Below are 24,213 nucleotides of genomic sequence, written 5' to 3' on the forward strand. Positions count from 1 at the left end.
CCCTCAGGTGGCGCGGCGCTGCTCCGCCCGAGCGGCAGCGAGCGCGGTGTGAGCGAGTGTGCGGGAACCGCTTCGTCCGGAGCTCAGGCAGCCGTGCTGTAAAACACTGCTTCGTTTGAATTCTAAAGCAGACTTTAAATGCTCCTTCTTGTTTACCGGTTGGTAATCCTGACCCGTTTCAGCAGCGTTTTCACCCTGGCTGTGAAAGATGCTCATTAAAGGGCTGCGGCAGAGCTCACAGCGATGAACTCAGCGGTTGTGTGTTTGTGGGACTCGGGACCAGGATGTTTGGGAAAGAAGTGGAATACCAGCTCAGGAGTCTCGTTGAACGCCAGAAAACTTGCCCTTAAAACCTAGTCTCTGAAAGCAGTGTTAATAGAGATGGATAGTGACGGAGGGTGTTAAGCCGATAAGTGAAAATTTACCTTTTAAGGATGGTTTTAAGAGTAGCCTGCACCTCCTTGTGCTTTTCCCATAGAAAAGGCACAAAAGTTTGCACGAAGCAAAGACTGGGGGAACTGAGCAGTGGAAGGCTCTGCAGTTGTCGAGAGGCAAGTCAGAATGCAAACCTGTTCATTCATTTCTGCGCTGTTTCTTAAGCGCTCACTGCTCATATTCCTGCAAAACACAAAGAAGGCTGCTCTTCCTGCCACGGCTTTGGAGCAGTGCTGTCTTACACAAAATACATGGAGAATTAAACAGAAAAAGAATGCTGCAAGGTAGTGGATGTAATGTCTGTTCTCTCGTTTCTTAGAGCTGGATGAAGAAAGCAGTAGGATAGCATGGATGTGTGTGTGCTGAATTTCCAAGAGGATTTGTGTAGCAGAAGTGCAGCTTCTGTTGGGGTATCCCAATACCAGTGGTTGGTAAGAGGAGGCAACAGCATTCCTGCATTCAGGGAGGCAATAGAAAACAGCAAGAAGCAGAGGCTGAGGTGTGTGAGGGTTTTGCAGAGGCTCAGGTTTGTTTCAGGCACGGTTGTCTCTGCAGCAGCATGGGAGTACCTGGCCTGCAGCCCTGGGGAGGGGCAGCCCCACATGGCCTGTGGCACTGGAGGAAGCAGTGCGACACATCTGGGTACGGAAGTTGTCATCTCCAAGATGTGGGGATGGAGTATTTTAACATGATCAGAACAGAGGTAATACTTGAGCTGATCTGAAATGGCAGAAATGGGAAATAAGTTAGCCAGAAAGCAGAAAATTACTTAGTCTGTGACCGACAGGTTCTTAGTTAGCAGCCAGAACCACTAGGTATAGTGATTTTAGTTATGAAGGTAGTTTAATGTTCATAAAATTGTTATACATGGAGGTTAGTGTGTGCCATAGTGAGTTGTATAATCCTCATGCCACAGGCACAAATATTCCCTGCTGCTCTTCTCTGATTGTCAACATTTTTGTAGTCTAGAGAAGAACCACTATTTAAAAATACCAAGTATTGCAGGCTTTCCATCCACTGCAGAGCGGGACTCCATGCAGAGCCACCAGTGCGGGTGAGCTCCAATAGGTTACGTATTCAGGGACCTTTTCTGTGTGCTTGCTGCACTTAATTTATTCTCAAGTTACTGTTAAACTTCTCATATGTTAACAGGTTTCTAATCACCCAAGAAGACCTGCAGATCTGTGCAGGAAAGGGAAAATGTATGGCTGAGGAGCACACTGACACAGGGGACGGGCTGTTGGGAAAGCCCTACACAGTTGCATGCAGACGCGCAGTGGGTGCTGGCACCTTCGCTGTCTCAAGGATGGAGCAGCGTCACTCCTTGGCATGCCCTGCCCAGGAGCAAGCCCCGAATTACAGACTGCAGACAAGGCACTCAGTCTGAATTAAATTGTATTTACCAAATGTAAATGATGTTGCTGGAGAGAAGTCACCCATGAACTAGACCAGTATTCTGGCTGGTTTCTACTGATGGAAGGGTCAGAAAAGTAAAGCAGTTACCTATAAATAAAGATGTTAGCACTGACATTAATTTTAACTGAATTTCTATTAGAAATACAGAAATGGGAATGACCTTTCTTTTTCAAGCCCGCTGTCCCCTGCTGTTTCATGCTACCGAATAAGTAAACTCTTTCATAAACTGATGACGCTTCATTTCTGAAGTCAGCAATTTGCAGGGTCAACATCTTGGTGTTGTTTGCAGGGTAAGACTGCACAAGGGGAAAGGCACAGGTAGGGACTGTACATAAGGAATGTATACAAGAGTTTTAAGCTCAAACCAGAAGATTTACAGGCTCTCATATAATCTTAAATGTAATCTAAATGTAATCTTAAATATAATCATAGATATAATCTATGCTGCCTTGTGTACGTATTACCTTGTATAAAAGATGCATAGGTTATGTTACAAAAAAAGCATAGAGTTGCACGAGGAAGGAGTTTATATTGATGTGCACAATAGATGTCTAACTTTTGATGGCCAACATTGCAAAACAAGTAAGTTTCTTTTGTAAAGTTGTTTCTTTTCTAATGTACTGTGAACAGTACATTAATGAACAGTGAACGAAAACTTTTTTGGGGGAGAGGAAGACAGGGGGTGCTATATGTGTCCCTGAGTCCTGAAATCTAGAGGCCTGGAATGCTGAATCTGTGGTGGGGACAAAAGTGTTACTAACGTGGCTGTGCACAAGAGGAACGGCTGCTGGTCTGAGCCCTTATGCTCCAACTTCTAACCACGTCTGCTTTCCTCTGTGGAAAGCAACCTGTGTAAGGGCCCTTGCACTGTGACAAAAAGATATAAGACATAATTCTCAGTGTTTCTGCACAAGTGTTGTTCATCTGATCCTGTGAAACTATTTGAATTTAATCTTACATAGTAATTGCTATCAGCAACAGCTCTTTATTTTGTTTGATGTGCTCTTACATGCCAAAATCCTGGTATTTTCACTTTCAAAAGAGCTTTGGAATTTCCTCGAATTTCAGGTTGTCCCTTTTCAGAGCAGTACTGTACAGGCAGTAGAGAGAACAAATCCCTATTTTCTTGATAACCCTAGCACCTATGCAGACTCTTGACTCACACAGTTCCTAGGATTTTCAAAGTTGTTTTGGTTTGTAAGGAAAGCATTTGTCGTGTTATGTGTTTAATTGAATCTGTTACTTCATAGAAATAAAAAACAAGACATGAGAGTTGCCACTGGAAAACTCTCTCGGCCCCCACCCTTCCTTAGGAAGGAATTCCCACTCTGCTCTGTGTTTGTGTTTCAAGCTTCTCTTGCAGCTCGTTTATCAACTGACGTGTTTTCTGGCTTTGCAGAAGATGACTGTGATGACTCAAAGGCATCTCCTTCACTGCTTTCTGTTAATTCTGAGGTAACAAGTGCAAATGCAGCATTGACAGTACTCTCACACCTTAAGAAATCAGGAATGGAGCTAGGATCCCTTAGTTAACTTTTTCTTCTTCTTTGATGGCTTTACTTCAATTAATAACACATTTAATACAGTTGCAGTACTTCATGATTCATGTTGTCATTTAGCGCAGAGAACAAATGTGATGTATTAATCATAAATGTGCTCTACCGTTCAGCATGGCTTTTCTAAATTATTTTCTGATTCTCCTATTTGTCAGTTTGGCCAATTCTGGCTTTGCCAACAAAAGAACAGATTAAGGGGAATGGGGCTGATTTATCATTAGTTTTGTCATAATATAAACATAATAAATTGGGCTGCCACTGCTAAATTGCAAATAGTTCTGTAACCAGAGCTCTACTAAGTATTAACCAGTGTGTCTACTATTAAGGAGGATGCTTGTAAGACTTGTGTGTTCACAGATACTCCATTACAGCACCAACTTACAGGATGTTGTGTCAGTGTTTCCACTGGACTATCCCAAAGTCCATTAATCAAGGGCAGGCACCTTTAATGACCTGAACACACACACAGGTGGAGAAATTGCTAACGTACTGATCAGATAAATGGGTTCTCTTAGAAAGTTTTCAATCTAGAGCTATCTAACAGTGCATTTTAAAGATGCTTGTCTAAGGAAAATATTTCATACACAAAAGGAAGAGGAGTATAGATGATGGAGTGAAAGGCCATAGAAGTAAAAAGGCAGAACTCCTGAAATGCCTGCAGGTAACTGTGACAGGCAGTCCCACGGGTGAGTCCTGTAGCAGCAGGCAAAGAAGAGCAAGGCACCTCAGTCACTGAAGACAGTTCCAAGCCCCAGCATGGGGCAGGGCATCATCAAGTGTCAGTATGTGCTCTTCTTATCTAGGAAGTGCTAAACACAAAGATAGATTGGCTGCCCAGTTGGCCATTACCCCAGCCTCGATGCAGTCAAAATCAGCAAGTATTTAAGTAGTTAACATTATGAAAAAAGATTCCAGAGCAGGTTCTCTTTGCTTCGCTTGGCTGGAGATAGGAAAAAACACGGGATCGTTATTAATGCTCAGGGAAGAAAATATGAGAGGAGTCAGAAGATGTTGTCACTAAAATAGTCAAATTAGACTTTCTGTTCTTGAATATACATGGGCTTCTCTGAAATTAATGCCTCCTAATTTATTACATTGGCCTACAATGCTGCTTTGAACAATATACAGCATAGCAGTATCCTCTGTCTTCCAAAACCACTGTCACCACCACCAGCAACTTTTCAGCTCAGTTCTGCCTGGAGTTTTGCTATGTGATGTGGCACACCGGGTGGTGCTAATGAACTGGTAATCACAGCTATTTTCCCTCCAATTGGGTGCGAGGCAATGGAGGCTCTAAGGTCGGGTGCGTCTGAATCCTCCCAGTTGTTGTGACTGCAGCAAGAGCCCTTGCCAGGAACTGCATGTGCAGAGGCAGAGTAACAGAAGTTGAAGGAGACATCAACGGTGCTCCTGAGGCATTCCTTTCAAGTTTAGACTGCTCTTTTAGGAAAAATGCTGTCAAAAAAAAAACAACAAAAAACTGGAACCATGAGCCAAGAAACTGCCTATATCTTGTATATGCTTAATACTCTTGTGTTCAAAGAAGAGAAGGTTCTACACCCTCTGCAAGTAAGTAGGTTTGTATTAAGGCACCCAACTTCAGTTCCCTTTTTTCATGTCCTCTGAATAATTTTGCTGAAAAATGAAGATATGCAAAGAACATCAAAAATGTTCTGCTGCCAGTAGTGCTATTGTACAGTTGATACCTGGAGCCTGAATGTCACAATGCAGTTTCACATATTATAATTAGTTTACTGTTATTGGCAATGCAGCTTGGAAATCAGAACCTGTAAGAAACTACTTCATGCCAACACACCCATTGCTTTCCCTGAATTTCCCTCCACTACTCTTCATTATAAGCCTATATTTATAAAGGAAAATAGATTGATCTAATTTATTCACTATAAACTGTTCTTAGGAATAAAAATGTTGTAAACAATTTTAGTTCAGCCAGATTTAATGCTGTTTTCCTACTTGTACTCAGAAGAATAATCACTCATTTATTCATAATACCACGAACTGCAAGGGAAGGGAATGAAGAGAGATGACCCCTTTACAAATATGCAAATGATCCAGCAGTCTGTGCAAAGAGATGTGGAAGAATACAAGGAAATAACCATCGGACATAATGATTATTCCTGCATTTGTTTTCTTGACTGGAATAGTAGGCCCTAGCTTAGCTGAGTGTCTCAACAGCTACATACGAACTATAAGATAGGAAAATCTGTGTCTGAAGGACTTCCTTCCTGAAAGACAAAAATCAGGAACAGGGAAATATCCTTCCCTCAGCTGACAGGTTAGAGCAGGAGAGCTGAAGAAGTATTTGGGAGTAGACATCTTGATACAGCCATTCTCTGCCAGGTGCTGTGTGAGATGATACAAAAAATCAAGCTGCATTCCTCTTCTTGTTTATGCTTTGTCCCTGGCTGTCCTTATTAACAATTTGGAGTGTAGCATCTTTGGCAAGAAGTGTGGTGTTGCACCACTGATACAAATTAGGACTGGTCCTGCACGGCTGTAAATTGTACCAGGGCTGGGCAGTTCTGAGCAGGGGAGCTGCAATTACTCCTTCCCCTCAGAGTACAGGGATCAAAGAATGCAAAACCGGGGCCAAGGTTTTTCACTGGGAACAACGGCTGGAACTCAGCTGACTGCCATGTGTGTTACAATGGTATATTTACTTCTAAACTCTGAATTACCACCATGGGAAATGCATACAGGCGTTCTGGGCCAGAATTTGGAGATTAGCCTAATATTATGTTTTTTAAACACATCTGGATTCTATTATGTTGCTGTGTAATGATTTTCACAGAATCATTGTTGCTTATTATATAAAGAAATATCATTGTCGGTATCAGTTTCAGCATGGTATTATAGAGCAACACATTTGAGCTCAAAATCAGTGCTTTTTGCTAAGGGCAGAATACGACAGGTTGTTAAAATGCTCAAGTATAAGGCCAGAGGTTATAAAATGGCATCTGTATGGAAATTTCAGAAGTCAAGTCCAGAGAGTTCCTGAAAGTATCAGTTTGGTTTAGAAAATACTCACGAAAGTAACATAACTGAAAAAGCAGTACAGGCTGAAGTTGGATATACGTTTGATCTAAAATGCCTCGGTGCTCTTAGCGTATATAGGAACAATAGCATGAAACCTCTGTGAGGTTCTAACTCAGCAAGAGTGTAATCAAAGGTGCAGGGCCAATATCCAGGGGCAGTGTAAACTTTCTGTATTCTGTGAGTTACTTGTTCTAATCTTTTCAGGAGCTCAGACTCTAAAGGAGATTCCCGTACCCATCCAGGCTAAGTCTGTTACTGCTTTGTGCGAACGTCATTTAATTTCATTGCTCCAAAACTATAATTACACTAGTTTGAAGGTGAATAGTTGGATATAGGCAACTGTTTTGAAAGACTTCTTATGTTTAAATGCTTCAACTCACTTGCTGAAAGTGTACTTAGAGAGGAGAAAAGCCGCTCTGTATTCTGAGCCAAGTGTCTTTGGGCTCATTCTTGAGATTATAGTCAAGTTTCTTCATAATTTTTTGCAGGAAAGGAATCAGGAATGCCTGCCTCTACCATGTATGTTTTTGGACAGATTACAAGGATTGGTAAGTAGTAAGTTTCTATTGTTACCTTCTCTACAGTGCGAGAGCAATACCACTGCAGCTCCTTCCACTTCAGAAAGTTATCCCTGCCTTTCAGTGCATATGAAAGACTAATCAGGTGCTTGTGCTCCTGTTTTATGTATGCTATTGTTCTTTAAGAGGTGTAGAACTTTGCCTGAGGTATGCTGAACCAGCATTCCCTTATATTTCCAGAAGTACTGCAGTGCACAGATAATAATTATTCTGCACAAAGTCAAATACTAAGGAATTCTTTGCTGTGAATTCTAGTCTGTAAATAGGTATGGATGCAAGCATGTGATATTAGGTATATAGACTTTTGGGAAAGAATGAAAGGAATAGTTTTATATAAAAACTTTTATATAAAAGTTATAAGTGCAAGCAATAGATCATGGTTCTTATGCTATCTATCCAGTACATCTCTTTATTCAGATTTCCACTGATGTTTTCAAACATTTAAAAATCATTTTCAGGTATTATTAACTCCAATGTCTCTTCTTAAATACCGTTATTCTATTATCTTATTTAAATATAAATGAAATCCAAATACATCTAACTAAAATAAGTGGATTCTAAGCTTGCTGTATCTTCCAAGGCACTGCTTTGTATCTGACCTGCCCTAGATTGTTAATTTTTGAATTCATAGCTGTAATATCATTTCTACATTCTCTGTATTGCAGAGGAAGAATCCTCCATGCACTCCCAGTCAGGCTCTAGGGCAAGACTTAAACCAAAAGTTTATAGCTATCCAAAATAATCAGAAGTCTAATAAGGATACAGAGTTATTTGGAAAGGACTTTTGATCATGCTGCACTCTAATTCCTAATCCTTGGAGACATTCAAGGTCAGGATGGACTGAGCTCTGAGCAACTTGACTGAGGTGTCCCCATTCATTGCAGGGGAGTTGGACTGGATGACCTTTAGGGGTTCTTTCCAACTCAGATGATTGTATGATTCTATTATTCTAATTGTGTTCAGAATTTATTTAGACAGTGTGACTCCATTTCAGAATTCCTAAGATACTTTATATTGATATGAGAACCAGGAGTTAAACCTATCATTCAAATTCAGACAGTTTAGCATTCCATTCCACTCCTGATCTCAGATTGTTTGTTTTACTTTAGTATTGTGTTTTAGCTACCCCCAAAATATTAACCTGCTTATTAAACCATGGGCAATATTAAAGTTGCACATATCCCAAAAAGAGATTAAGTCAGTCTAAACACCATCAAAAAGTGAATGAAAGTTGTGAGAAACTTGGGAGTACAAAACAGCTGAATACAGAAAATTTGTATTTTTTTATTAAAAAACGAATTGTTAGATTTTGTAGAAAAACCATTTGATTCTGAGATTAAAAAAAAAAGCCTCTTTTCAGAACTTTTCATATCCAGCTTGTAGAACTCAAACCTTAACAATGTGAGCAATGTTAGGCTGGCTATCAGCTAGATTACAGTTTACTGAGTTATTGCAATAAAGAGTTATTAACAAAGCACAGGGTGATGCTAATGAGATGAAGAGACTTAATGGGATGTTAAAGCATCTTATGAAAGTGGAACAACTACAAAAGATGTTGGGTATAGCTTTACCTTGAATATCTCTGAACTGCGTGGCTGGGAAACTACCTGAGGGACTGGATGCTTGGGACTGGGCTCCTCTCCCCTCCTTTCCCTTACCCTTCTCTCCATTTCCCTCCTCTCAAAATTCAGGTTAGATTTCTGCCTCGCAGCAGTGAACTCACCATCAGCCCCTTCTACTGGAACAGTCCCACTTTGTAAAATGTACTTAAATATTCATGGAGCTAACTGGTGATAGAAAAACACAATGCTCTAGTTTGGTGGTTCAGTAACTCTCCTGGGGAGGGTGGGGGCGTTAGTTCTAGTTCCAGTGAATGTGTAATTATTTGTACAAAGTAGAACAGTGTCAACAGAAGAAGTAACAAGTCCTGCCCCTCAAAATCTCCTTGCAGGAATAAGGAAAGCTAAAGAAACAATAATGTATTTGCCAGAAGTCTGCCAAGTAGAGTTAACAACAGTTTAAACAAACTCTTAAAATAATTTACGGATTATTCCTGAAATAGCTAAGCTTTTGGATGAATAGATGTTCTTCCACATCTCAGAGACAGGCCTTGTTCCTTATATTAAGTGAACAGACCTTTCATCCTCCAAAGCAAAACAGCTCTTAAAATAGAAATCATTCAGAGCATATTTTAAGTTCTTAGCATCTCATAATATCATAGCTCTATCCTTGCTCCTATTGACATCAATGGACGGAAAAACAGTATTTATGTGTCCCACAAGCAGATCTGTCTCTTGAAGAATGCTGCTCTATAATGGTTTGCAACTGACAGGAATAGAGAACTCTTGAGACCTGCCTGCCAGTTGAATAGTCAAGGTTGTACAGAGCTCTAGCAGTAATGTTTTTGCAGTGTAATTGCTGAAGGCATCAAGTGAGACAAGATTCTTAGGTACAGATGAGTTTTCATTGGAGCAACAGAAATGACAGGCAACATTTCAGGCAGACAAATCCTTATTCAGGACTAACAAGAAGGCTCAGACTTCAAGAAACCTACAGGCTGAGGAGAGCTGCTTTCACTTTATCTCAATTTGTGATTAGTGACACACTTTTCTAACATTTTCTTATAGTCTGTATGAGTGAGCATTAGAGAACTCACAAAAGATGAAGACAAATCCTGTGCATTGTTGTTATTTTCCCGATATGCATATTTTGCTACAGTTAAACACTGGACAGATCATTTAGCATATATATGAATGTGACTAGCACTGACACAAAGAGAGCCAAAATTATTCTGATGACAAATATACAACAGCAGTCAATATATGATAAGAGTAGTGCTGGGAGCTCCTCGCTGCTTATAGCAAATAGTGGTGTTTTGTTCAGAACGGAGAGATCACAGAATCATAGAATGACTTAGTTTGGAAGAGACCTTAAAGTTCATCCAGTCCCAACACCATGCCGTGGGCTGGCTGCCCCTCACCAGATCAGGCTGGAGTGGGAGGGATTTTGCTTCAAAGGATGAACACCTCTGAGTTCCTCTGCGCAAAGCCTAGAGAGTTTGGTGCTAGAACCTTGTTCATCACCCTGCCTTTAATCTCCCCCAGGTCTCTGTTCCTTTTCAGTTGGTCTGTGTGTGCTGGTTCTGTACAATCAGACACTGGATGCAGGCAGTGGGGAGTATGGCACAAGCTTCCCTTATGGTTTCCCTCTTTCCACCATTTCCCAAATTCACAAGTGGATCATTGCCAAAAACATCTGGAGGCCTCTAGAAAGTGACAGTTGGCTCTATGAATTTACCTGGGGAAAAGAGAACTGCTGTTAACCCAGTGAGCTCTTCGTGACTGACTGAAGCTACGTAAGATATCAAAATGAAGAACTTGAAAGAGAATCGAGTTTCCTGGGGCTTCCATGCAAATGAATTCACTGTTTATATCTGACTTTGGGCCAGGCTGACAAAAAATAGCACCAGGACTTAGAAATTCACAGCACCTGGCTTTAAGGAAAGAGTAAAAAACTAAGAGGCTTAAAGCTTTAGTCACTGAAGCCAGAACTGTCTGAAAATTGTTTCTGAAGTTCAGTTGTAAACAGTGTAATAAGTCATATTACAGTATCCTTAGAGTCATATCCCTTTTGTTAGTCATTTGTTTTGTCAGTATAATGCCTTTCACAAAACAAAAATCTTCACAGAGTATGGAAGGTCTTTTGGGGAACTGTGAAATTAAAACACAGTATCATCTGACAATCTGGAAAGAAGTTACTGACTGCAGAAAAATACACAAGCTTTAACTTTAAAGGCTGTACTTTCAGGTAAGGTGAAAACCTTGGATGAAAGATTTTCAACAAAACTTTTGAAGAAAAGCCACTGTAAAATCAGAGAAGTCTGTCTTGAAACTAGAGATGGAAGGGGCAGATGATTTATTTATCTATACATCTTATGTAAAAACTATGAACCAACAAGCAGGTGCCAGCAAGATCAGAATCCTCCAAGAGATTCTGTGATGAACACTCAAAAGTTAAGGAGTTAAATATTATATATACTCTGGCAGATGGAAGGAGAATGACTGAGCAGCAAGAACTGTGTTGGATTTGTTATGTATAGCTGATAGAGCAGCTGCGCAAGTACAAATCAGTGCAGAATCTTTATTAAGATTTAGACCAATGAAACATTTCAACTGGGAGAGTATACCTGGATTCTGAACTAAGGATGAACAAAACCTTTATTATTACAAGTAATAAAAAGGTATTAGTAAAGTCATAGGAAGGAAATTTAAAATTAGGGCAAATTAGAGCTGGCAGCTTTCCTGTGTGGGGCAGGCCAGCAACTCAGGCCCTTTTCTCCTGTAAGAGGTCACTTACCTGTCAGGGTCTGAAGCAATTGAGGTGATCATAAAACATATGATAACACATTTTTCCAGCACTATGTTCCTACTGAAATTCAGTGTGAGGACTCCAAGGGGTGTCTTTCAGATGTGTTCCAGTGCCTCTCCATTACATTAGTAAATTGCTTGAGGCAAAGGAGCACAGTTAACCCTGTGTTACAGAGAAGAAAAGGAGGGTCAATAGTATACATCTACCCTGACTATGTTGTAGTTTAATTTTGCATGTAACTCAGAGAGCCATGATGCCTGACACCTCTGCAAAAACTCTTTTCCCTCCTGTATATGTGTTGTCACTCAAACTCTACATAGACTTGAAATAACTATTCAAATGGGCACTACTAAGAACACTGCACTGTAATGCCAGTTGGACTAGAGAAATAAGTCTGGAATATTAACCAGAGTAAGGAAAGTTGAACAGCAGCTTCTCTTAAATCTTTAGTTTGTTTTATTAACAGCTAGTCCCAAAGCTACTGGTACTCCTGCAATTTTATCTCTGCATGAAAGTAATTTAAGGGAATGTGGGAATTTCCAACAAAATTGTTTGAGATAAGGGACAATGTTGGGAAAGTTATATTTCCTACCACATTCCTATTTTGTCCATTACGTCTTCATCATTAAAGAAAAATCTTTGAAAACACAATTTTAAGTCTGAAATTCAAGACAGCAATCATGCTGATGGTTGTCCTCTCTACTTATAAAAGGCCTTAAAAAAATCCAGAGTTCAGTGCATGCTCTGATAATTCATATAAGAATAATTATAAATATTTCACTGTAACTCACTGAAGGGCATTACAGATGAGAAAACTGTTCACCACGTGAAACTCTTCTGTTCTTACCATGTCACTAGCAGCACCATTGATGACATTAAGTCACGGTTTACTGCATTAGCTATAATCTAACACAGTGCTTCCTGTGGCAGATCCAGAGCTGGAATAGCTGGCCAGACTGTGGTGGTTCTAATATTAGAATCCTGTTGTGTTTGCCATTGAGTATAATAGATAGGGCTTGTAGTCCAGAACATTTATCTGACTCTTAGATGAGAGAAAATCCTTACAATTGTTATCAGAACATATGGCCAGGCCTCCACATTCTCACAGATTAAACTTGCTGATCTATCAGTCGTGTTGAGATATGCAAAACAACTGTCAACAAAGAAAAGATGACTGATACCCTAGGAACAAAATCTGATGAGAAAATACAATAAATTGTGCTATTACTAAAGTGAATTCTTCAGAGTCTAGAATTTCACTCAGAATGACTTTTTATATGTAGATAGATTATGTGTAGACTTATTTTAAATACTGTTTCTGAAACATCCAGGAAAGCTTTACTTGAATAAGCAGACTGCATGATGAAATAAATATATTCAGTTTTCAGTGGCATGTGAGAATACTTTGACTATAATGTTATTATAGGATTTAACTGAACGTACAGGCATGACTGCATGTTGCATTTTGACCATCTAGGTGGGATGTGGGGTCATTTATTTGCTCTTGTTTGCTGCTAATAGAAGTGGTACAAGACAGGATGAGAAGACAATCAAGTAGGCCATGCAAAGAAAATGCAACATTTCTATTCTAAAAAATTGTCATTAAGTATAATTGCATTAAGATAGCAAGGCTGATGATAACAGGGCTCTACTCTTGTGAATCATTCCAGATGTTCTGAAAGGTCATGGGTACTTAGGAAGTCAGTTGTATATCCTGTCTGCGTTACAGCAATACATGGAGCTACCCAGTGTGAGCAAATCTCAGGCAGGTAACTGACATGACACAGAGCCAGAGAGAAACACCCTGCACGTGGTACAGGCAGTCCTGATAACTGCTCCACCTGGGTTTGTCCTGGATAACTTCCACTCATGTTCAAGCACTTGTCAGAGCTCAGACTTGTTCTGAAGGATCAAAGAAATGTGGATTCTGGCTTCAAATTTGTTAAGAGAAGACAATGACCTAGTGAAATAGGGTTAGGAAGTGTGAAGAGTTAAATGGCTGAAGATGACGTTTTTGAATGGAAGAAAATAGCATAGTAAAGAAATTTGGAAATGTTTTGATGAGACGCTAGTGAGGCTGCTGAACTGCACACCTCGTGTCAGCACAAGATGTAGGGGTCATTGGGCAACCTGCACAGGAGCTCGTTCTGTTGAACACTTTCCCATACACTGGTGTTAAATGTGAAAGAAGAGGATGAGGGTCCCTCATACCCTGCCTTCATCAGGGGCTGTGGAGATTATCTGATTGCCTCCAGGTGGCTCTGGCTTGTGCCTGTGCCCAGAAGAGTGTTGTTTCAAGGAAGAGGTGTGAACAGGAAAGTGCAGCTGTCTCAGAGGTGCCCTTTGACCTTGGGATGCATGTTGGGAGTGAAGTGTCCGAAGTGAACCAGGGTTCCCCAGAGCAGCCCAGAGGTCCTGGCAAGCCAAGAGCTGACCTCTATATTTATTACTGACCGTGAGGGCCGAGTGTCCACTCTGCTTTTTATACAGCACAGCCAGTGCAGCAGCTCAAGGGTGAAATTATAAGCTGGGGGCAATGTGTATATTATGCAGTTGAAAGAAGAGTCAAAAAGGCTATTTAATGACAAAGCAGAGATTGAATGATTGCACCCTTGTAATACTTCCACTGACATTTCAAGGTTAGAGCCAAAAAGAGAAGAACAGTGTTTCAGAAGGTACTTTATAATGTTTTAGGTGTTGATATGGATCCACTGAGAGCTGTAGCAAGGAATATATGTGCATAGTTTGGCATTAGCTGGAGATGTATTAGGCTGCATTCACGTGGACCAGTCTGAAAATGGAGTGACAGAACAAAAAGCTGTTCTCATCCAGAGGGAGATGGGTGAGCTGCAGCAGTGTGGCTGTGCCATCAGATCAGCCAGCAGGGCCAGCCCACAAGGTGAGAGCCTCACGGCTAGCTCCTGGTCTGCTGGAGCTGCTCCCACTTACCCTAAATCTGTCCTGAGAAATCCTCACCGAGGATTCAAGCTCTGGGCCAGGAAGGAGCCATTTCTGAACCAATGACTTTCAAATGCCCGACCTCTCAGCCTTCTGTGTCCCAGAGGCTGAAATCCTGCACAGGGGAATACTCTCAGAATGTTTCTTTTTGCCCTACTGCACATTTCTTTCCTTGTTTATCACATGTGAATGTTCAACAGATACGTAAATTTAATAGGTATATTAATCTGTATCTGCTGCTGTATATACCTGGTAAAGGAAAGAGAAGAAATAACCTTATTTTAGTAAATGCACTTAAATACAAAGTAAACATAGCAAGACACACAGTCCTGCTCTGACTGACTCACTCTCAGTGTAGGTTCCAGGAATGCCTAAGAGGGCAGCGTCATCCCCTCCAAAACAGTTTTTCTTTTCATATGGGATTATATCAGCAAGCAGCTGCCTCTAAGGCATTATTTTTGCCAAATCGTCGGGCTATCTGTGCCAACTTCTCCCTGAAAGCACTATAGGGACAGGGTATCCCTACCAAAGTGCCCCGGGGCAGCTGAGTTTAGCAGGTGGGGCTGGTGCCCAGTGGAGGGCAGCCCTGGAGGGCAGTGCTTTTTCCAGCCGTGCATTGTCCAAGGAAAGCAGGGCCGTGGGCGGAGGTGCCTGGTGAGTACTCCTCTGCTCTCCTTGCGCACTGAAAATGAGAAATGCAGCAGCTAGCTGCCATGGAAAAAATGCGTCCTTGCTGGAGCCCTAGAGTTTCCCTCCTGCTGGCCTGGCTGGAGGGCATCCCTGCACCCCGGGAGCGGTCTGCGCGCTCCTCCTGGCGGCTCTGCTGCCGAGCCTCTGTCCTGCTACATCCACCACCGTGCCGGCCGGCTTCCAAAAGTCACTGCAGCATGTTCTATTTAAAATAGGCGCTGTGCTACACTGCACTTCACTTCATTTTTACACACACCACCGTGCTCTTGTTTGGGTCTGTGCGTTGACTGGAGCAGATAAAGGAAGTCTGGATTAGCTGACCTTTTGCACTGTATGTGTATCATATCTTTCTTCTCTTTTAAATTTCAGCATTGTGAAATACAAAGATTCAATCAAGCACTGAGATTTCACAGTGCCAGCAGCTGACTTTGAAAATTTAGGTTTGTTTTCTTAAAACTGGATAATATTAACCCTGGTTAGAAAACTCCTGCTGGTTGACCTCAGTGTGCCCCAAAGGTCTACTGCTCACACAGACTGATGTTGCAAAACTTTGTTCTGAACAGCAGGTGTGGATGTTGCTATTTGGAGTTCACTCATCTCTGAAAGCAGACAGGGCTGTAATTGCCTGGCTCTCAGGCTGCTTTGCACTGTGCAGGGGGGCAACCCCTGTGGGATCACTGGGGGTACTGCCATATGTGGACCAGTGCAGTGTAGAGGAGATGTGCTGTTCCACTTTGTATTCCTTTTGCATCCTCTGTGCCAGTACTGGAACAGTGTGATTAGGGAATGAGTGTGCTTTTTACCAGTCAGAATTATTTTCCTGCCTGTTCGTTCCTTCCAGGCAGTGTGCAAAAGGGAAGAGAATTGAATTTGGTGGTTGTCTGTGAATTTAGTTGATGAAACTTTCCAGAAGGGAATCCGCTTTACTGCTAATATGTTACGCTATACATGAGAAGATGTCCCCCTGGAAACTTCATTTGCTGGCCTATTTGTGTGGGTTGTTTCATTCATGAGATACTGAGTTTCCAAAATGGCTTTTAAAACAAAGAGTGCTTAATGTTGCATATTAACTGGAATTCACTCATGTCTATGGCATAGCTGGCAGCTCTGCCCTGACACCAAAGCCTGAAATCATGACACTTTTAGTACCTGAAAATCATAAATATTTCCTAACCATATATTGCATTTGACTAACTAATAACATTCCTTTGGGTTATTTAAAAGCATTGAACTGTGTTTGGTGAGCATCCAGTACTTTCCAAAGAGGCCTTGCACCCTGTGCCACCAGTGTAAAGGGCAAATGGACAGATTCACTGAGGGTCTTCAATCGGTCTGCTTGGAAAAAGTCACTGTGGCTTTCTGAAGTGTAAGCAGTGATTACATGGTAATATTTGTAAGTCCACTAGTTCACTTGTCTTGTGTAAATTTGTGTGCCAGCAAAGTCAAAGTCAGCAAGTCTTGTCAACTCTATGAGATTGTTTTTCACCATTTTCCTTTAGTAAGGGAGACTTTTAAAATGTATTGTTGGTAACAGCTGGAGATAGAGTTATTTATAAACAGTTAGTGTTCAAACTCATTTACCGTGTAAAGTGTTCAGCCTAATGTCTACATATGGGAATATTCATCACAGCTTAATGTAATGGAAGTCTACACTCTTTCACATTCAGAATATATATTCACTATATCCTCTGCATTACTGATCATGTCAGGAGAAGAAAGTCCTCACGTGTGCTGGCTGTATACTCCTTCTCAGGTGTATGCTGAACGATGAAATTGGCCATGATTTGATGTGATCTTAATAATACCATTTCCATATTGCATTTGAGCGGGTTTTCCATTCTCAGATACCCTGAATTCCTTGTGCTTCATTGCAATTGGTTATGCCCAATTATTTTTTGTTATCCAAAGTACATCTCCATTTTAAAATAAAGATACACATTTATGTTGGAGTGGAATACTTACAGTTCGAAGAAATGAGCTGTATTGCTGAGAACAGAAGTATTCTACATAGTGTATTTGACTTCTGTCAGATCTTTGAGTCTGTCTAATGCAAGAAAAAAAACAAAAACTATACATTCTTTTAAACCAAGTTAGCTAGTGAATGTATTTTGTAGTGTTCAGTAAATGGGATTACTGTTCCAAACTCCAAGCTATGTTTCTTCTACCAGACTAGGAGAGACGGTGTTTTGTTCCTGTAATTGCTACAATTGGAAAATTTGCTTTCTATTTAATGACTAAATTAGTGCTATTCTAGCTATTACATATGTATTTTGCCCTTTTTTCCTATTAAAATCTTTCAGACAATGGTCTGAAACAAAAATATTTTAAAGAACTAAAGCAGAGAAGGTAACGTGAACCTTGTGTGAGGTGCTTGGCCAGCCCTCAGTGTCAGAGGACAGGATATTGCTTGGGCTAAATGGCACAATGTGCTGTGCCAGACTCTTGCTGGCAACATTTCCCTGGCACTGTCTGCTTGTTAGGGCTCTGCTTCTATAGCATGCTTAAATATCAGGAAAGGTTTGCGCCTATGAATGAACAAAGATAAACATATGTGTATAGTAAAGCTAAGCATGTGCTTAGGAGCTTTGCTGAATTTGGGGCAGTAAGAAAGAGAATGCATGTATGTACAAGGGTATCAAAGAAGCTATTCCAGCAGCTTTTCTCTAATTATTTATCTTATTTCTGAGTGCTTCAGATGTCGCTGCTTGTTATCCACCCTGATGACAACTCAGAGTTGTTTTTTCCAAGTGTTGCTAAAAAGGAAAGCTAAGATCTCGGGACACTGCTATGTGCCAGTTCTGAATTCTGTAGCCTGGAGGACTGGGGATGCAGGGAGCCCTGCTTATCAGCATTTTCCTTCCTGTACAAATGGCGTAGATCACTTCCTCAGGACAACAGAGGAGAGTGGAAAGAGTAGGTCTTTCCTAGCAAAGAAAGAATAATACACGAGAAGTACGTTAAACACTAAAAATGAAGGATGACTTTATTTTCAGTTTTGTCCAGCTGAGAGAAACATGAAAGGACTAGATTTGGGGAGCAAGTGAGACAGAAATTAGAGAATTAACCTTATAAAAACATTTCATCAGAAGGACTGTGCAGTATTGTTGTTGCTATTCTCCTATAAAACAGGTATAAAATACCCAAAGGCTGTGCTCCCTGGCAAGAGAAACATTTTCAGCTCCCCACTAACGTCAGTGTACCGACCCTCTTGATAATAAAACTGCCTTGTAATAGAGATTTCTGGTGCAAAGGAGTACATCTGTAGTGTCTGCTCCAGAGACTCTCATCACTGAAACCAAGTGCTAGCCTTTGTAGTAGTACTGGTTTGCTTTTCATTTTCACCAGCTTTTTCATTTTCTAATCAATCATAGGAACATATAATGACTTCAGTAGGAAAAGGCCTTAAAGATCATTTAGTTGTGGTGCCCATGCCATAGGCAGGGACAACTTCACTAGACCAGGTTGCCCAAAGCCCCATCCAACCTGTTCTTGAGTGCCTCCAGGGAGAGGGATCCACAGCTTCTCTAGACAGCCTGTTCCAGTGTCCTGCCACATTCATAGTAAATAATTTCATCCTAATTTCTAATTAAAATCTAGCTTCTATAAGTTTAAAGCCATTATCCCCCTTTTCTGTCACAACAGTCCCTGTTAAACTGTTCTTCCCCATCTTTCCTGCAGGTTCACTTTAAATATTGGAAGGCCACTGTACGTTCTCCTTGGAACCCTCCCTTTTCTAGGCTAACTAACCCCATCTCTCTCAGCCTTTCTTCATAGGAGAGGGGCTCCAGTCACTTTGTGGCCCTCATCTGAATCTGCTCTAACAAGTCTATGTCTTTGAGCCTAGTCTCCATCTATAGATTCTATTAACAATACACTATCCTGCAGCTGTACTGAGAAGTTTAAAGCTGTCTATAAAACTTCTTTTTGTTTCTGTACAAATACGCCAGACTTTTAGGGCCATTTGTCAGAGAAGTGATATTATAGTAATAAAATACATATATTATCTTCAGATTTCCATTTTGGAATCAGAACAGCTATGGAGCGATCTGAGCTGAAGGATGAAGTTCTAACCTATATGAGTTCCTTGCCCTATCAGTGACTTTGGTGCATTCTGTTCTGCTCATTATTTTGAGATTCTCACTGGCTCCATACATTTTGTGAGGTTTTCCTCCAGCATATCCATGTCCAGCAGTCAGATTCAGAGCCTACTGTTAACATTATGAAGGGTCTTAAATGATAACAGCAGTAGGATGCAGTCTTTTGAAGCATTTGCTTATTTGTGAGCTGGCAGTGGATATTTTGGTGGGCTCATCAAATACTTGAAGTCATTACCAAATTCTAAATAAGCCGAACAATCTACAAGTAAGAAACCTTTTCATATGAAGAACTCTCAACAATTACACAGCTTTTGAAGGAATTCACAAGCCTCCACTGTGAGATCCTACAGTTTGCCTCTGTATGTATGCTCTACATAAGTCATACTCAGAATGATCTGTACTTGGATGACCAGTGTCCATATCCTAAACTCTCTGAACTTCAGTTTGCAAAGGATTTTGCATCACCTATTCAGTGTTTTAACAGTATCAGCAGGTGCCTGCAATTATGTTGGGCTGCATCACATCTTGCTAAATACTGAGACAGAAGGCTTACAGCAGATCCACTATGTAATTGCAGTTCATTGAGTGCTTTTTGGTGCCTGACTGTGACTGGAAAAGATACTCTGCCACTTGGAACATTCCTAGTCTGCCAAATGGGAGACTTTTATTTGATGCCAAATAGAACTCTTTGTTTCACAGTCAATATTTCATTGTGATTCTTCATGTAGTTGTTGTTACCAACCTCATGATGCTTCAGTGAGCTCAGTTTGGCAGACCACTGATCTCCTTATACATTTAATATATTTATATTTTCATATATACTTTAATAGTAATGAATTTTGGCGTAACAGAGATTCCTACTATGGATTGGTTAGCATAGATTTTGGAATACAAAAAACAAAACAAAACAAAACAAAAAACATCGTACCATTTTGTTACTTGATAATGTGAAAGGCAATAAAATGGGAGTGATACTTGTACTGTGATACAGTTTTCAGTGATACCAAAATCACTGTACAGGAGTTGGAAGTTACTGTTGTTAAGCTAGCAACATCTGTGTTTGAAGATAACTGTATTCAATACGTTTCTGGATCCTACAGATGTCACACTAACATATATTCAGAAATGAAAAAAGCTTTATTTCTACAAAAAATGTAGTCAGAATCAACTTTATTTATAGCTCACACCTTTTTTTTTGTCTAAAAATGCATAGTCATTACATATACGGTTGTCAGCATCCAAAAGTGTACAAAGAGTAGATTTTCAACCCTTCCCAACAGAATCAAATAAAACTCACACTTTTTGTTCATTGCATGCACAGACCCTTAAATGTGATACCTCTTTCTAAAGCGTGCTTGAATCTCTAGTAGACAGAAAAAATTGACTTGCTATAAACTGTTTCTTCACACTATTACCCCCCAGCTACAAACACAAATCCTTAGGCATTCACACAAAACAGTGAAACACTACTTCAGAATCCTCCATCTTGCGAGTACGGTCAGCCAGGAAGCAATTGCCCTGAAAGCAGCAGTCTGCTGGTGTTTCCTTACAGGCAACTTTGAGCAAAAGCTTACTTCCTTTGCCTCAGTCGTTAATTCATTACTGAATTCAGTGGAATGAAACAGCATCTGTCTAATCAAGTTGTGAAAATAACTGATTCCACATCCAGCTCCAAAACATTAAACATCTTGAATAGAGATCTGTATTTTTCAGCGCATGTGATGCTACCTCAGTATCTTGCATCTCACCTGAGGAGAAGAGGGTACAGTCTCAGGTGTAACTTGGGTGTTGGTTGTGTAGCCCTGACTTATAGATGTGTAACAGATGCAAGGAATTTATTTGGATAGAGTGAATTCCTTATGATTAGAGGCTTTGATTTGATGAATCACTCAAATCTGTTGATATTTTTGTTGTTGTTGTTGCTTTTGTGTTCACTACCACTGCCAGTTAGAAAAGCTCTTAAAAACATTGCCCTCTACTCAATGGTGCTCCAAGAGAAGGGCAGTGTGGGTTAGTGGGATGAGTAGTCAGGGCTCCGTGGTAGGGTACTCATAAGTGATAAGAAGGCCTAAAATTCAGTTTTGCTTAAGAATAGGATTGGTTCCATGTTAAGTTTGGGAAATGAGAGGGGAAAAAAAGTTGTCTGTATGATCAATGTAAGTTTACATTCCCGAATGATTACACAATTCTTTACAAGCTTTATTTACTTAAGGTCTCTTTGCTCTGATAAGGAGTAGCTTAAAGTTGATTGAAATTCCCAGTGATAGTTAAGCCATAATCCTACTTTTACAGACACTGATAGGAAATCTTGCTCTGTTGTTTCACAGTAACTGCAATACAACCCATGGCTAAATGAACAAGGCCTTCAGTACAAACAAGTCATTAGTGAGAATTTCAGAAAAGAAAACTACTTAGCTCATGTATATTTTCTCTTTACTCCAGACAATTATGTATTTAGTCAGCCTGTTTACTACTGCTTTAGTCTGCAACTGCCCCCCTGCCTGAAGCCAGAGGAAATTTTGCCATTGACTCCAAAGGATGTGGGATATGAACTTCCTAGGAGTACAACAACAATGAGGGTTTTTCCCAAGAGTTCATGGTCTAATAACGCTCATGTTCCTCTCCGAGTGAGATGAGGAACAATTGAATATATGACATTCTCTCTGCTGGAGTTCAGCAATATTTCTTCTTAGCACCTAGGAGGGTCTTTGCATTTTTAAGTGCTTTACAAACATTAGCTAGTCTTCAGAGCAACCCTGCGAGGTAGGTAAGGTATATTGTCCCCATCTTACAGAAGAGGAAACTGAGACACAGAGGGTCACATTCAACCCTGGTACGATTCCAGTGATTTACATGAATTAAATTCATTTAAAATGAACACAGTTCAAATAACTTGCCCAAGATTACAGAACAGTAGTGGCAAAGCAAGGATGAGAAAGCAGGAGTGCCTGACTCCTCAGCTTGTTACAGGCCACTTGGTCATCATTACACTCCCAGGTAAAGAAAAACAGTATAACCTGGACAACTAATACAGGTATGGTTTGTTTCTGTAAGGCATGTGGATGGTAATCAACTAAGTGCAATAACATTTTATGAATGTGCTGCCTCAGAAAGCTTACTTAAATATAAAGTAAAACTTTCAGACTGTCATTTTCTGTCAGGTACTGTTGACAGAAACATAGTATCTGGATTCAGTGTATAAATAATGACACTCGAACAATTAAGCAAAACTATAGTTTTAGTAAAAACCAACATGTTTCTACTTCTAATTGCTAAATTTCTACAAGCACAGCATGCAGATGAAAACTTCCCCTTTGTTTCCAGAGTGCAAGCTCCAGTCTTGTCAGCTGTGCAGACATTCAAATGAATACATTGCAGAAGAAGAAATAGCATTCCACCACAGAACATGGGATAATAACTGCAGACCCGGTATATCGATCTTACACAAAGATGAGCTAGAAGCTTACAGGTACCTCTGATGTGCCCAGAAGCTAGGCTTCATCAGTATCTGCCAGTATATTGACTGCAATTCTAAGCACATGCTAATTGCAAAGGGAAGCGACTGTGTCACCAGCATAACCAACACTCTGGAAACTGACCCTATTGACAGTCAGTTCTATTGCACAGGTCAGTGTTGGTCAGAGAAGGACAAACACATGTGCATTTCCAGGCCGTCCCCTTGTACTCAGCCTGTCCTTCAGATCTACCACAAAAAGCCTGAAATGCCTTTTTGGTTTTACAGATGAGCTATAGAGTCCTTTGCTCCCTAACCACAGTGTAGACCTTATTTTAAGTACCCAGATGATAAAAATATTATGACAGGTACTTAAGCAAAGAAAATTGTTTTTAGGATGTCCTTGTGCATCTGGCCTGCAGATCCAGACCTCCTGACTGAGCTCTGGATGTGCCTATGAACATTCAGCCACGTGTGCTTTCAAATCAGAGATCCTGCCTCCTTACAAGCCACACAAATGCAGACATTGACTTCTACAAGAGCAAATTCAAGCACTATAAATATAGATGTCTTGTTCCACTTTTAATCTCTTTAACTCAGTTTTGTTTCTCCTTACTCATGGAGACTTGCTATTGAACATGGCAAACGGAGCAATTATCTACACAATATTGTCCTTGCTGAGTAAATACACACTCAAGAAGCATTTCCCTAGATATTCTGCGCACTCGTTGTAACTTTGTAGTTCACAGACACATATAAGCAAACAGACAAATGAACCAACATACGTTCATTAGAATTCCTTAAAATGAATCACATCTCCCTTCACGCATTGGCTCCTGATACACATGGTCTGCTTACAGAGGCTCAGAGAGCAGTACCTTCAACCAGCATTTACAAATAACTCCACAAAGTGCTCAGACTCATGCACGTGCCTCAACATTTTGCTAATAGAAATGTTTCAAATGAATCAATATTCTCAGTATCAGGTCCTGGTACCAAACCTGCAGTGCGACTGGGCCTCACAGGCAACTGTTATGACGCTCAAAGATTCCAGTAAAATTGCAGTTGGTTGCAATCCAACCTTTATACAGTTATCTGTAGTTGAGATATATATAGACGACCCTGTGTGGCCTAACTGCAAATATCAAATGTATTTTTACAAGTTAGCAACAGCCTTTTTTGACATTGCCTCTTGAGATGTCCTCTACATTGTGAGTGACAAGCACAACTATAATTCATTATGCAGTATGCTTTAACAGCCTTTTTTTACATTTGGCTTTTATTGTCACTTGTTTCTAAGCTGTCTGCTAGTGCTGAGATTTACTGTCCCCAGCCTTTTTGATTTTTTTCCTAGTTTTTAATTGCTGGTTGTACATGCCAGTGGCATCTCCCAGGCAAGTAATGTCTAAATAATTAGTTTTGAAACTTGGATGAGTCATTTGGGCTCTAACTATTATGCATTTATTATTTTAACTTGAATACAGTGCATCTCAGGGATACTGACCCTTCTGAAGTTGTGGAAATTCATAGCACACACAGCATGGTTGCAGGTCTTGATCCATTTGCTTTCTGGTGTGAGCTTCCAGGGTTGTTTTTTTTTTTTT

General features: G+C 40.5%; 1 protein-coding gene across 1 annotated transcript in view; it reads right to left on the reverse strand.

Moving 5' to 3' along the window:
- The window catches only part of PAQR9 (progestin and adipoQ receptor family member 9), a 20,332-nt gene extending 3,493 nt beyond the window's left edge, over nucleotides 1–16,839 (reverse strand). Inside the window, exon 1 of the mRNA XM_010716645.2 lies at nucleotides 16,785–16,839. Within this exon, the coding sequence (XP_010714947.1) occupies nucleotides 16,785–16,839 (55 nt within the window). The remainder of the gene's footprint in view (nucleotides 1–16,784) is intronic.
- Between the last annotated feature and the right edge of the window lie 7,374 nt (nucleotides 16,840–24,213).

This window comes from Meleagris gallopavo, chromosome 11 (genome assembly GCF_000146605.3).
Source record: "Meleagris gallopavo isolate NT-WF06-2002-E0010 breed Aviagen turkey brand Nicholas breeding stock chromosome 11, Turkey_5.1, whole genome shotgun sequence".
Lineage (NCBI taxonomy): Eukaryota > Metazoa > Chordata > Aves > Galliformes > Phasianidae > Meleagris > Meleagris gallopavo.